At 41.0% G+C, this 14,971-nt stretch overlaps 1 protein-coding gene across 9 annotated transcripts in view; it reads left to right on the top strand.

Moving 5' to 3' along the window:
- Window positions 1-902: 902 nt before the first annotated feature.
- The window catches only part of ACBD5 (acyl-CoA binding domain containing 5), a 42,624-nt gene continuing 28,555 nt past the window's right edge, over window positions 903-14,971 (top strand). For 2 of the 9 annotated variants that reach the window (XM_004757656.3, XM_045084956.1), the window contains exons 1-4: window positions 1,808-2,084; window positions 2,268-2,439; window positions 6,665-6,785; window positions 10,073-10,145. In XM_004757656.3, coding sequence (XP_004757713.1) covers window positions 2,070-2,084; window positions 2,268-2,439; window positions 6,665-6,785; window positions 10,073-10,145 — 381 coding nt within the window. In that variant the 5' untranslated portion in view covers window positions 1,808-2,069. Of the gene's footprint in view, window positions 986-1,797; window positions 2,085-2,267; window positions 2,440-6,664; window positions 6,786-10,072; window positions 10,146-14,971 lie in introns of those variants that run through there. The other 7 variants (XM_013058952.2, XM_013058954.2, XM_013058949.2 and 4 more) reach the window with 7 other exon arrangements.

Below are 14,971 nucleotides of genomic sequence, written 5' to 3'. Positions count from 1 at the left end.
TGTGATTTCTCTCTGTCAAATAAATAAATAAAATCTTTTAAAAAAAAAAGATTTTTTATTTCCTTTCTCCTTACGCTATTCTCCTTTTTTGGAAATCAGTACTACCTGCAAATGGAAATTCCACATAAATCACTGACAGGAAATTCCTATTCATCCCGTACCTAACGACCAACATGCTATACATTTGCTTAATACTTAATGAAGACTTGCCAAAATGAAGACTTAGAAATACTAACACCCAAGCCCTTTTTTAAGTAGGCATGACTGAACAGATTGGAACTGAAATGAATATAATAATAATAATAAAAACCATAGAGGAGAAGCAGCAGATATTAAAACAATTAATTCTTCCTAGTTTGAGTAAATTACAAAACTGTTAGTTTCTTAAACTTGGGCGTCAGTCTAAGATGTAAAGTAAGAGTTTTTTGGACGGACTCCTGGCTCTGCTACTTACTAAACTGTGGGACCTTGGGCCAATCAGTTACCGTGAGCCTCCATTTCCTCATTCGTACATACCCTACAGCGGTTTTGGAACATGTTATTCGCCTGGCAAACACCTGGCACATAGGAAAGCGGTAGTCTTTATTACCTACACGGCGCCTGCCTTCCTACACCTGCCCCCAAAGCTACTAAGCAAGCAGCAGCAAAAATTAGACCCCAGTTTTCCGATTCACACCCGGTCACATCAGGATACCTCTGAAGGCACCCCGGAGGGTCTCTTTTGCTGGGAGCGGTTGTGGCATTGTGAATTCGCCCCACAGCGCGACGCAGCGGGAAAGAAGGGATTTCCGCCGCAACGGCCGCAGCGGCGGCGGTACGGAGAAACCGAACCGGAACTGGTGGGAAGAACGCCAGCCGCCCAGGGAGGTATCCGGAAGCGCCGCGGAGGGGGTGGGGGAACTACATTTCCCACAAGTCCACGGGGGCAGGGCGAGGGGCGGGCGTCGGGGACAATACCGGACGGGCCTTGCCGGGTAATGCCAAGGTAAATGCCGGCAGTGCGGCTCGGAGGGAAGAGTGGCTTACAGTCTGCGCCTGAATATCCGCTAGTAACGCTCCTAACCCACCCCGAAGTGACAGAGAGGCCCTGGCAACTCGGGGGTTTCCGGGCCGCAGGACTCCATCCCTGAAACCCCTGCCTGTCCCCTTGCGGTGGGGCTGGGGGCTCTTCGAGGTGCCTGAGGTCGCGGGGCGTTATAGCAGACAACCTTTTAGAGTTAACAATCCGTAGTGGGTCTTCAGTGCTCTCTCCCCCGAGCCCTGTGGCCTATTAAATCGGGCTGAAGCTGGGCCGTGCCCGGCTCCTCGGGGCAAGATGTTAGTGGTGGTGCTGGGGAAGGTGCCCTCGCTCCCCGCGGCCCCGTCCAGGGGTCGGCAACCTTCCCACACACCTTTGGTTACTCTCAGACGTTCTTGGCTCGAGGCGGCTAAAGCTGCCAAACAATCGCGGCCCGAGCACTGCTGAACACTTGGACCCAGCACCTCAAATGCTTCCATCTACTCTTTAGGACACTGTCAAGATCGCCAGAACTCGAATGGCAGAACATAAGGTTCGCACTGAGCCTATCCTGACCTAAAGCCCTTTCTTAGGTCCCATCACATTCCTCAAACCTAAACCTAAGAGGGCAGTCGCTGTGGACCTCAGGGCCCTGTCGCAGGACCCAACCCCGCGTCCCCTGTCCCCCGTCCGGCTGCACCGACGCGGCGGTCCGGCCTATTCAAAAAGCGAGAACCTCCCCCCCCACTTCCCCCACCCCCCCCAAAAAAGCGAGATCCCGATCCGTCCGCATCTCTGCCTCTCCTTCCTCTCTGGCCCTACCCAGGCAACCCACAGCCGCGCGCGTCGTCGCCTCGGACGCGGGCGGGTGGGTGGAGTCCGCTGAGCGGCCGCAGTGGCGGCGGCAGCTAGTGGGTCCTTTAGAGGCTCTGGGGCGGGGCCGTGGGGAGCGCGCCTGCTGACCGACGGACCCCGCCGGGATGGGGAGTGTGGCTGCTCCGCTAGGGTCCTGCGGGTGCAAGAGCGGCTCCGAGATCACGGGTGGCCGGAGCCCCTCGGTGTTGTGCTAGAGATGCTCTTCCTCTCGGTGAGTTGTTTTTGTGTGTCGGCGGGCCGGCTTCTCGGCCTAGGTCACGCCCCGGGGAGGAGGAACGAGCTGGGCCACCTCGTTCTGTGTGTCCTGGATAGGGCAGGGCGACGGGGCAATGACCAGCTGCGTGGGCCTCCTCCCTTTGGGCATGTTGATCCGCGGCTGCGCTCCATGTTCCAGTTTCATGCAGGCTCCTGGGAAAGCTGGTGCTGCTGCTGCCTGATTCCTGCCAACAGACCTTGGGACCGGGACTGGGGCCGGCGTTGGCGGCTGGAGATGGCGGACACGAGATCCGTGCACGAAACCAGGTTTCAGGCGGCGGTGAAGGTGATCCAGAGTTTGCCGAAAAATGGTAAGTGCGCCGGGCCCCCACTCCTGCAGAGGCCCGAGGCCCCAGTTTCCTAACCTCGCCTCCTTTAATCTTCTTTCAGCTTGTAGCTTGGCTAAATACAGCCTCCTCGGTTGCTGCGGTTGAAAGGAATGTAATTGGAGGAAAGGTAAAGGGTGTTAATTACCTGCTGATCTTTCAAGCACAAGACAAATATATTACTCCGATTTTGAGCAGTGTTTATTGCTGAAAACAAAAGTCTGTTACTTAATGACTGCGGATTTGGATATGTTAAAAACAAAACAAAACAAAACAAAACTGGGTTGGGGATGCTTGGTGCCGCATCCTCATAAAGAGTACTATTTGAGCCGTTCAGAAACTTTTGATGTGCTATATTCATTTGTAAAATTATTTTTTAATAAATACATATTTTTGTGACTTTTTTTGTGTGTGCTAATCTCTTGTTCTCGTGCTCTCTTTCTTATTCTTACATTGGGCCTTCCTTGCAGCTTAAGGAAAAAGTCCTTCCAGTTGTTCCTTTGTATTTAATGTGTCATTTCTCAGACTACCTTTAATTCTTTTATCATTGGCTTTTAGCAATTTGACCGTGATGTGTCCAGGTGTGTGGTTTTCTTCAAATTCATCCTGTTTAGCGTTTACAGAGCTTCTTGTAATTTTATGTGTTTGACCGAAGTTGGGAAGTTTAAAGCCATTATTCAAATATTTTTTTTTTTTTCCTGTGGAGAGGCTTGGCAGGGGGAACTTTGATCTTTTACTTCTTATCCTTCATAATATGAATTATTTTCCACAGTAAACTTGTGTTTTTTTTAATGATGCTTTTAAGCACGATTACTGTGCCAGAGCATAAAACTCAGTGAATGCTCACGGAATACACCGTTATTGCAGCATTTAATATGTTCTCTATTTTAATTAATCATGAATTGACTTGGTAATGAATATTCAACACTTGAATAAAAATTCATTAATTGCAGATTCAAAAGGTTTTGAAAACATATACACAAAATAGTATTCCTTTCGTAATCTCAAACATAGAACAAGGGGAGGACATATGAAGGGGTTGTTATTAAGAGTGAATGAACAGGGGTGCCTGAGTGACTTAGTTGGTTAAGCGTAGGCCTTTGGCTTGGGTCATGATCGCTGCATCCTGGGATCCAGCCCCAGGATGGGGTTCTCATATATTATGTGAGAGCACCTTGAGGACAGATTGTACTTTATCTGGTGTCTTACTCACAGAATATATACAATATGTTATCAGTTTTTGCTGTAATCTATTCTAATGTATATGTCACTCACCTTAACAAATAAACTTTTAAATCCTATTTTGATTTACTGAAGATACAATGAGATGAGGCTCTTGGTGTTTCAAATTTAGTTTGTTTTATTTAAACAGGTAACCATCTTAAAAATATTTTCTCAAAACTTTATTTCAGACCTTAAAAAAATAGGTAACCATTTTAACTGTAATTTCCCCATTTTTTTTTTACCTCTTACATAAAGGAGGACCATATTATTGAAATAATATATCTGATACTCCAAAAGGAGCATATATTATATATAGATCTTTGTTACTGTGATTTTGGACTTAATTATTCATTCTTGGCCAAACCTGAAACACCAGCTTTCAGCTTCTCTATGTTGTAATTTTCACAACGTTTATAAACTACTCATTTTTGATTACTATACATTATCTGTTTATTATCCAATCTGTGAAGTTTTTTTTTTTTTTTTTTTTTTTAAAGATTTTATTTATTTATTTGACAGAGAGAGATCACAAGTAGTCAGAGAGGCAGGCAGAGAGAGAGAGAGGGAAGCAGGCTCCCTGCCAAGCAGAGAGCCCGATGCGGGACTCGATCCCAGGACCCTGAGATCATGACCTGAGCCGAAGGCAGCGGCCCAACCCACTGAGCCACCCAGGCGCCCCCAATCTGTGAAGTTTTAAAAATATCTTTTTACAGTTTTATTTTTATACTGATTATGGTATAAAAGTAATATACAAACACACCGAATATCAAACATTTTAAAACACAAGTAAGCAAAAAAGAAGATAAAAATAATCTCTGTGCTTACTATCTCCAGAGATATCTTCTTCAACATTTTGATGCATTTCCTTCTATTTGCTTTTTAGGTACATACTTATTTTGCAAAAATGGATTATACTGGATATGCTATTTTTAAACTACTGTTTTTTTCTCATTTTATAGTAGGTAGTGAAACTTTTCTCAAGCCATTGTTTATATTTTCATACCATATAATTTTTAAGGGCTGTAGTTATAAACTATCCTGTTGTATATATGTATCATAATTATTTAGGTAGTTATTATAAAACATTTGCATTCCAGTTTTCCATGTTCTTAAGTATTGCAACTTATAGTACTCATGCATACAATTTGAAAAAAAAATTTTAAAGATGTTATTTATTTATTTATTTATTTGAGAGAGAGAGAGAGAGAGGATGAACAGGGGGAAGGGGCAGAGAGAGAGGGAGAAGCAGACTCCCCACTGAACAGGTAGTCTGATGGGACTGGATCCCAGGACCTTGTGATCATGACCAGAGCCAAAAGCAGGTGCTCAACTGACTGAGCCACCCAGGAGTCCCAAGAAATCTCTTTTTCTTGGATTAACTCTTTTTCTACCACAGCACACACTGGTTGACTTTAGCAAAACTTCTTTATTCATCAAGAAATTGAAATTTGGCCAAGAGGAAATTTGAATTTCTTTTTTTAATATTTTATTTATTTATTTGAAATAGACAGAGATAGTGAGAGGGAGAACAAGTGGGCAGGAGGGGGAGAAGCAGAATCCTGGCTGAGTAGGGAGCTTGACCCAGGGCTCCATCCCAGAACACTGGGGTCACAGCCCAAGCCGAAGGCTCAACTGACTGAGCTACCCAGGTGCCCCGAAGAGTTGAATTTATTAAGATTGAGGTTTTCATAAAACAGAGTGTACATTTAACTTTTTCATTTGTTTCATTCAGTTTGGTTTGTCCAGTCTTTGAATAAAAATACCTCATTAAAAAATACCTTATTAACTTGGGGCACCTGGGTGGCTCAGTGGGTTACAGCCTCTGCCTTCGGCTCAGGTCATGATCCCGGGGTTCTGGGATCGAGCCCCCCATCGGGCTCTCTGCTCAGCGGGGAGCCTGCTTCCCCCTCTCTCTCTGCCTGCCTCTCTGCCTACCTGTGATCTCTGTCTGTCAAATAAATACATTAAAAAATCTTAAAAAAAATACCTTATTACTTGAATAAAAATACCTCATTAAAAAATACCTTATTGGGCGCCTGGGTGGCTCAGTGGGTTAAGCCGCTGCCTTTGGCTCAGGTCATGATCTCGGGGTCCTGGGATCGAGCCCCACATCGGGCTCTCTGCTCAGCAGGGAGCCTGCTTCCCTCTCTCTCTCTCTCTGCCTGCCTCTCCATCTACTTGTGATTTCTCTCTGTCAAATAAATAAATAAAATCTTTAAAAAAAATACCTTATTATATTCTGTATTTTCATATATTGCTTTTTTAAATGACTTTTGCCGGTTATTTTAGTTATACCTACAGCATATTTATTCATTTATTCTTTTATTTATTGAGCTATGTTGGGCATTGTTATTAAAGTGTAAAAACCTCAGAGTTTTTTTGTTTTTAAGATTTTATTTGTTTATTTCAGAGAGACCATGAGTGAGAGAGAGCATGAGAGGGGAGAGGGTCAGAGGGAGAAGTAGACTCCCCACTGAGCAGGGAGCCCAGTATGGGACTCCATCCCAGGACTCTGGAATCATGACCTGGGCTGAAGGCAGTCACCCAACCAACTGAGCCATCCAGGCGCCCCTCAGAGTTTTTTTTTTAATCAAAGGAGTATAGTTGGGTCGCCTGGGTGACTCAGTCGTTGGGCATCTGCCTTTCAGCTTAGGTCATGGTCCCGGGTCCTAGGATTGAGCCCCGCATTGGGCTCCCTGCTCAGTGGGGAGCCTGCTTCTTCCTCTCCCACTTCCTCTGCTTATGTTCCCTTTCTCACTGTGTCTCTGTAAAATAAATAAATAAAATCTTTAAAAAAATTAATCAATCAAAGGAGTATAGCAACTAACAGAGCCATAATGTTTGTTTCTATATCACAGAAATAAATGATTATCTGAACTATTAATGAAATATTTAAAAATCACTATTAGTATAGCTAAGCTGATTTGTAACCTTATATTATTGATTGTATTCTCCAGGTGATCTGTATTTAATATGTTTCCAATAGGTTCATTTCAGCCAACAAATGAAATGATGCTCAAATTCTACAGCTTCTATAAGCAGGCAACTGAAGGACCCTGTAAACTTTCAAGGCCTGGATTCTGGGATCCTATTGGAAGATACAAATGGTAATTTCATATAGAGAACTATGAAAGGAATTTTACTTTAGTGACATAATTATCATATGACTTAATTATGTGGTTATGTATAATTCTGAGCAGAAGTGTTCTAACATGCTAGATCCAGTTTTTATCCTCCATGTGCTTTTAACACAATTTCATGCAAATAGAAAAGTCTTGGAGGGGCGCCTAGGTGGCTCAGTGGGTTGGGCCACTGCCTTCAGCTCAGGTCATGATCTCAGGGTCCTGGGATCGAGTCCTGCATCGGGCTCTCTGTTCAGCGGGGAGCTTGCTTCTCTCTCTCTCTCTCTGCCTGCCTCTCTGCCTACTTGTGATCTCTCTCTGTCAAATAAATAAATAAAATCTTAAAAAAAAAAAAAAGTATTGGAGAAGAGAGGAAAACAATAAAACCAAAAAGTATATCAAAGATTAAAAAAAAAATCACTTTCAGTTAGCCATTCCTGATGGAGTTTTTTTCATTTCTTGTTAGAAGAGAAACTCCCAAAGTCAATTAAACAAACAAATTCTCTTGCCTCTCATACCTACTAAGAAAAATAGTGACTTGACTTGCCAAGTGACAGTTTGCTTTGAGCATTTAGATGATAAGTAACTAGGCACATGACTAAGGGACTGCGATGCTAACTTTTTATCTAGGCTGTCCTTCCTGTTACGCTGTACTTGAATAGAAATTTGATTTTTTAAAAAAGATTTTATTTATTTATTTGACAGTCAGAGATCACAACAAGTAGGCAGAGAGGCAGGCAGAGAGGAGGAAGTGGGCTCCCTGGTGAGCAGAGAGCCTGATGCGGGGACTCAATCCCAGGACCCTGGGATCATGACCCAAGCTGAAGGCAGAGGCCTTAACCCACTGAGCCACCCAGGTGCCCCAGAAATTTGATTTTTAATATACTTAAAATCATAAAATAGCCAGAGATACCTCTGTAACATAGATGGTACATTATGAACAGAGTATACTAATTGGTTAAGCATGTCTTAAAAACCACACATTTTGATGGTTCAATTTCTCTGTTTTTTTTTTTTTTTTAATTCCATTTATTTATTTGAGAGAGAAACCACACAAGCAGGGTGAGGGGCAGAGGGAGTCTGATGTGGAGCTCAATCCCAGGTCTCGGTGATCATGACCTGAGGTGAAGGCAGATGCTCAACCAACTGAGCCACGTAGGCACCCAAAGGCTAAATTTCTTTACACTGAATTGGAAGTCCTTAAACTCCTTTGAGGACTTCTCAGTACTGTACTTTCCTCAAAGTGCTTTATGAACAGTCATAGATAATAGGTTAAATGTAATAGCAGTATGTTATTTAATCTGTTGTAAGAAAATTGATTTACTTTATGATTTTTTCCTCAGAAATGACCATTGGTGGATTTAAACTGCTTCTGGAAAAAATATGTAAAAAGAAAGGTTTTCATTTTAGGCAAAAATTTCAAAGGACTCTTCTTATTATCTATGAGGTTAAAAATGTCCTGTGCCTCACATTTTTTTTTATTTTTAAAAATTTTTTAAAAGATTTAATTTATTTATTTGACAGACAGAAATCATAAGTAGGCAGAGAGGCAGGCAGAGAGAGAGAGGAGGAAGCAGGCTCCCCGCTGAACAGAGAGCCCGGTGCGGGACTCGATCCCAGGATCCTGAGATAATGACCCGAGCCAAAGGCAGAGGCTTAACCCACTGAGCCACCCAGGCACCCCACATTTTTTTTTTTTAGAGTAGGAAACCACTTTTATTTTTTGTGTGTCAGCTAGACTCTTGTTTAAATTAATGGAAACTTTTTTTTTTTTAAGATTTTATTTATTTGACAGAGAGAGAGAGAGATCACAAGTAGGCAGAGAGGCAGGCAGAGAGAGAGAGGGGAAGCAAGCTCCTTGCTGAGCAGAGAGCCCGATGCAGGGCTTGATTCCAGGACCCTGGGATCATGACCTGAGCTGAAGGCAGAGGCTTTAACCCATTGAGCCACCCAGGTGCCCCCAAATTAATGGAAACTTTTTATTTTTATTTTTTATTTTTAAAAGCTTTTATTTATTAATTTGACAGAGAGAAATCACAAGTAGACGGAGAGGCAGCCAGAGAGAGAGAGATAGGGAAGCAGGCTCCCTGCTGAGCAGAGAGCCCGATGCAGGGCTTGATTCCAGGACCCTGAGATCATGACCTGAGCCGAAGGCAGCGGCTTAACCCACTGAGCCACCCAGGCGCCCATTAATGGAAACTTTTAACCAAAACTTCTGTTCATTTAAAACATGGCTGTGATAGTTCATTTCATGCAGAGTTCTAAAATGTTCATTTCTATTACTGTTCTTTTTTTTTTTTTAATATATTTTATTTATTTATTTGACAGAAGGAGAGACCACAAATAGGCAGAGGCAGGCAGAGAGAGAGGAGGAAGCAGGCTCCCTGCAGAGCAGAGAGCCCGATGTGGGGCTCGATCCCAAGATCCTGGGATCATAACCCGAGCTGCAGGCAGAGGCTTTAACCCCCTGAGCCACCCAGGTGCCCCCTGTTACTGTTCTTTATAATATAAAGTTTTTGAAGAGTTCTTAGCAAATATTTTTTAACAGTCTATAGTGTTTGCTCTACAGTGTGTATAATATAGTCTCTGTAATCTATAGTCTAAATTTTATAGATGGGCTATATGATTACTAGTTTTATTTTTTTTTCTTTATTTTTTTTAAAAAGACTTTATTTATTTACTTGACAGAGAGAGATCACAAGTAGGCAGAGAGGCAGGCAGAGAGAGAGGAGGAAGCAGGCTCCCTGCCGAGCAGAGAGCCCGATGCGGGACTTGATCCCAGGACCCTGAGATCATGACCTGAGCCGAAGGCAGCGGCCCAACCCACTGAGCCACCCAGGCACCCTGATTACTAGTTTTAAATACTGTTTAATTTGACAGCTTATTTACTTTAATACTTTTAAGATGATATATTTAAAGTGATCCTTTGAGAGCATAATTTTTTTTTAAAATATTTTTATTTATTTATTTGACAGAGATCACAAGTAGGCAGAGAGGCAGGCAGAAAGAGAAGAAGGGAAGCAGGCTCCTTGCTGAGCAGAGAGCCGGATGTGGGGCTTGATGCCAGGACCCTGAGATCATGACCTGAGCCAAAGGCAGACGCTTTAACCCACTGAGCCACCCAGGTGCCCCAAGAGAGCATAATATTTTTGTGTAGGCTTTAAGAAGAGAGACTGTTTTAAATTAATGACCCTATAGCATTTTGACATAATGTTGTATTCTGGGCAATTGGAAAACGTGTCTTTTTGTTACTTGGATATTCTCATTTCTAGGGATGCTTGGAATTCATTGGGTGATATGACCAAAGAGGAAGCCATGATTGCATATGTTGAAGAAATGAAAAAGGTAAGGAAATCATTCACAGCAGAAAATGAAAATATTTCATGGGACACCTGGGTGGCTTAGTCAGTTAAGTGTCTGATTCTTGGTCTCCGCTCAGATCTTGATTTCAGGGTTATGAGATTAAAAAAAGAAGGAAAATGAAAATATTCAGAGCAGCTCTAATTTAATTTGTTATCAAGCAAATTAGCAAACAAAGAGATTATAATATATTAGAATATAAGATCTGTGTTATTGAATTTATTAGGATTTTATCTGTCTCCTAAATGTTCATCTTAAGGTAACTGTTTTTTCTTTGAGATCACATTGTAATGATGTGGTTTTTTTTTTTTTTTTTTTTTTTTCATTTTCCCTGTCTTTCTCCATAGTGAACTTCTTCAGAAAGTTGTAGAAATAGGAATTCCTTGAAATATTGAAGTCCCTTTCTCAGGAATCTGGGAAGTACCTTGGCTGTCTTGAGAACATTTCTGCTTTGGAACTTTTTATTTAGGAGAAACAGTTAACAACCCTGGCCATCAGTGTTCTCATCAAGTTTGACCCACAAATTGAGATATTCCTGTCATGGGACTTTTTTTTTTTTGGTCATGGGACTTCTTAGTAACAAGCATTTTGCTGTGAATGCAGAGATCTCAGAAGCAGAGTAAGATAAGGATGCTTTTAATTTCTCTGGTAGTTAGTAAGGAGGGCATTCCTTTCACTAGCTCTTTTAAGTCCGTTCAAGGGATTGTTTTGAGGAGCAAATTTCTGAAGAAATCTTGGATTTTAAAGAACTCTTAGTATCTTTTTATATCTTTTATATTTTGGAACTGGATCAGAAATTGTGAAATTTAGGTCCGTTTGGTAATCTTTTATTTTTTTTTTTTTAAAGATTTATTTATTTATTTATTTGACAGAGATCACAAGTAGGCAGAGAGGCAGGCAGACAGAGGGGGGAGCAGGCTCCCTGCTGAGCAGAGAGTCTGATGTGGGGCTCGATCCCAGAACCCTGGGATCATGACCTGAGCCGAAGGCAGAGGCTTTAACCCACTGAGCTACCCAGGCGCCCCTCCGTTTGGTAATTTTATATAAATGATCTGTGAACATAAAGAAAAATCTGTGAAAAGGAATAGTTCTTTTGCCAGATTGTTTCACAGTGTTCATTTCTAGAAGTAATTTCTGTTTAGTCAGTTGAGATTCATTTATTTTGTTTTATTTTGGTATCTCCTATACTGTTCAAAGTTGTGCCCTTTGTTAAATTTTCGCAGTTTTTATTTAGTGGGCCTAGTTCATCTATGACATAAGTCAGAATTTAGTCCTTTTGGCTTTTAACTATATCAGTAGCACAACAAGAAAGGAGCCTTTCAAAAGCAGAGAAAATCTAAAGCCTTTTTAGTTTGGTAACTATTCCTTTTCTTTCTTTTAAATATCATTCTAATTTTTAAGACACACTTCCATCATGTAAAGTTGAATTGACCCATTAGGTGAAATTTACCCATTTTCCCTATTGATTAATTAATGATGTAGCCACAGTTTAAAGTGGGAGGGAGATGGATTTAAACTAACTTGCTGCCTTTTAGCTGTCTTAAGATACTTCTACTGTACCTGTAGATTCTATAACTACCTCTCTGAAAGACTAAACTATTTCCAATCAGACTTTTAAAATTTCATTTTTCATCTCGTGAATATAATAAAATTTATAGGAACCTTTTAGAGATAAATCTAACACTGTTAGGATTGAAAATTTGATTAGTTTTTGAAAATAGTTTTAGAGATTTGCCTTCTGGATATCAGCAGATAAAATTATATGCTTTTAAGTGATGATGTGGCAGCAGGTGGGAGGTACCTGACTGGCTCAGTTGGTAGAGTTCTATACTCTACCAACTGAGGTTGGTAGAGTATATCACAGGGTTGTGAGTTTGAGCCCCAAGTTGGATATTTCTTAAAAATATATCTATATATTAAATAATGGTGTTTGGTAGTATATTGTCCCAAAGATTTGATTACTGAATTTGGGAGATTTTTTTTAAAAGATTTTATTTACTTATTTGAGAGAGAGAGAGAGGCAGAGGGAGAGGGAGAAGCAGTCTCCTCGCTGAGCAGGGTGCCTGATGCTGGACTAGATCCTGGGATCCTGACATCATGACCTGAGCTGAAGGCAGGCAGATATTTAACCAGTTGAGCCACCCAGGCTCCCTGAGACTTTTTCTAATTACAGTAGTTCACTAACTGAACCATTTGTTAAATTATATTTGTAAATATAGTTCATTGTGCTATTGCCCTTTAGAATTACTCTTTTAGTATAAATCTCATTCTGTGCTTTTGCATTCAAATGTTTAAGGAATTACCAGTTTATTAAATCTTACAATAGATAATGTTCTCTGGAAAATTGCTTTTTGTAATTTATAAACTATCCAGTAAAATATCACTGAAAAAGTTGCTGGAATCAAAAATTAGAATAATTTTTAAAAATATTTTATTTATTTATTTGACAGACTGAGATCACAAGTAGGCAGAGAAGCAGGCAGAGAGAGAGGAGGAAGCAGGCTCCCCGCTGAGCAGAGAGCCCGATGTGGGGCTCAATCCCAGACTACGGGATCATGACCTGAGCCAAAGGCATAATTCTTTAAATAAAGTTAATTTTGATTCAAAACCAAAACATAATATAAAATTCTATTTTCTGTACAATTTTACAGGCTAACTCTTTTTTTGTTTTAAAGATTTTATTTTTAAGAATCTCTACACCCAGTGTGGGGCTCGAACTTAAAACCCCAAGATTAAGCGTCGCATGTTCTACTGACTGAGCCAGCCAGCCGCCCCCAAGTTATATAGGCTTTCTAAATGAGGATTCCTGGAGAATTAACCAGAACTTGAATAATATGCATTATGTCTGTTAGATTTATGGAGAGGTCAGTGTACTCAACTCTGGCTACACATTGGAATCACTAGGGGAAACTTGTTAAAAAAAAAAAAAAAAAAAAAAAGCTAGTATAACGCCAGACTAATTATTTCAGGATTTTTTTTTTTTTTAAGATTTTATTTATTTGTCAGAGAGAGCGAGCGAGAGCGAGCACAGGCAGACAGAGTGGAAGGCAGAGTCAGACGGAGAAGCAGGCTCCCTGCGGAGCAAGGAGCCCGATATGGGAATCGATCCCAGGACGCTGGGATCATGACCTGAGCCGAAGGCAGCTGCTTAACCAACTGAGCCACCCAGGCGTCAGAGGGAGGATTAGAACAGACTCTCATAAAGGATGGAACCTTTAAGTTACCATGGCTGAGGGTCTGGTCCATAGCTCTATAAGTCCAGAACATTGGCTTTCTCTTTTTAAGGCTTGACTGATGATAATCGTCTTCTGGAAATGTAGAGAAAAGCCAGAATGCCAATTTTTTTTTCCTCAGAACGCTAATTCCTTAGCTTACAGTGGGTGTTCTACTCTTCTAGTGCACAGCAGGCTCAGAATTAAGATGTAGGACACCCTTCAAAATGTCAGAGGCACTTGGGAAACTGTAAGATTGTCTATAGAACAGCATAGGACGCTGAGATTTGGGTGACATTAAGAGATGTGTTCTGGATGCCTGGGTGGCTTATCAGTAAGGCATCTGCCTTTGGCTCAGGTCCTGGAATCGAGTCCCACATTGGGCTTCTTGCTCAGCCAGGAGCGTGCTTCTCCCTCTGCCTGCTGCTCCCCCCTGCTTGTGTCCTCTCTCTCTGACAAATAAATAAAATCTTTAAAAAAAAGATGTGTTCATCTGACCAAAACAAAACAAAACAAAACCAAGGAATTTAATCTTTGCTTTATAATACTGTGTATCTGTACCTTTGACAGGATATTTTCATCAGACAGAATTGATATTTCTTACCAAGGAAATGTGCTGGAGAAACCTAGAAAAATTATTGTACTTTGGATGCTGCTTTGAGAGTCCTTGTAGCTCACCAGTCTTCATTTGGATAGGTTACAGTCCAGTTGATTTGATTTAGTTCACTTACATTGTAAATAAAATCTTTGTGGTTAAGGAGTAGTTACCTAGACTGAGATTTACCTGGCTCTGCTGGTCTTTCTGTGTCTTTGTCTCTGCTGATGATCTCGTGTGTGTGTGTGCACACGCACGCACGCCCAACCACCTGCATACCATTTCTTTGATTTCAGCATTGGAGTGAAGGAGAGAATTTTGCAGAAGGTCATTCTTCTTGGGTTTTGTATTTTTAAAGTTTCTTCTTCAGAGAGTAATCTCTTAAATTCTGGGTGTATCTTGCTGTGACCATTATGTGTCCCAACTGTATTGACTACTGAAATTCTAGCTTATTGAAAGAAAAATTACTCTGCTTAGATTTGCTTAGAAATGCACACACTACATTTATTTATTTAGCTAGTTAGTTCTGCTCTTTGGAATCCATAATTCAGTCCATTACCTATGCGATATGAGAAACCGAAGCATTTGAATAGCCCTACTTAAGGACAAATTAGAGCGACTTTTTGGGAGTGACTTGACATTGAGAGATAACTAAAAGAGATCTGGTTTGAAAGAGGAATCAAAGAAGGTGTTAGTTGGGGTCAGTCAAGATGGAATGTATGGTTGGCTAACTAGATTCTGTTAAGTCTTTACATACGTACACTATCTCAGTACAGGATAGGGTAAAGGGTGCTGACCTGTGTTTGAATTATATCTCTGCCATGTAGTAACTGTGACTTTGGTCACGTCAAAGTAAACATCACCAAAAATAAATAAATAAATAGAAAAACAACTAAAGAAATAAATAAACATTGCCTAATAGTTTCAATTTTTGTGTCAAATCTAATTCTTAGAATTATTGTTGTAATCCATACATATTACAGATCATGTTTATATAATAAGCT

Source organism: Mustela putorius, unplaced genomic scaffold, assembly GCF_011764305.1.
Source record: "Mustela putorius furo isolate JIRA1106 unplaced genomic scaffold, ASM1176430v1.1 tig00000827_pilon_pilon_pilon, whole genome shotgun sequence".
NCBI classification, from domain to species: Eukaryota; Metazoa; Chordata; class Mammalia; order Carnivora; family Mustelidae; genus Mustela; species Mustela putorius.
This window is presented reverse-complemented; position numbering and strand designations above follow the sequence as displayed.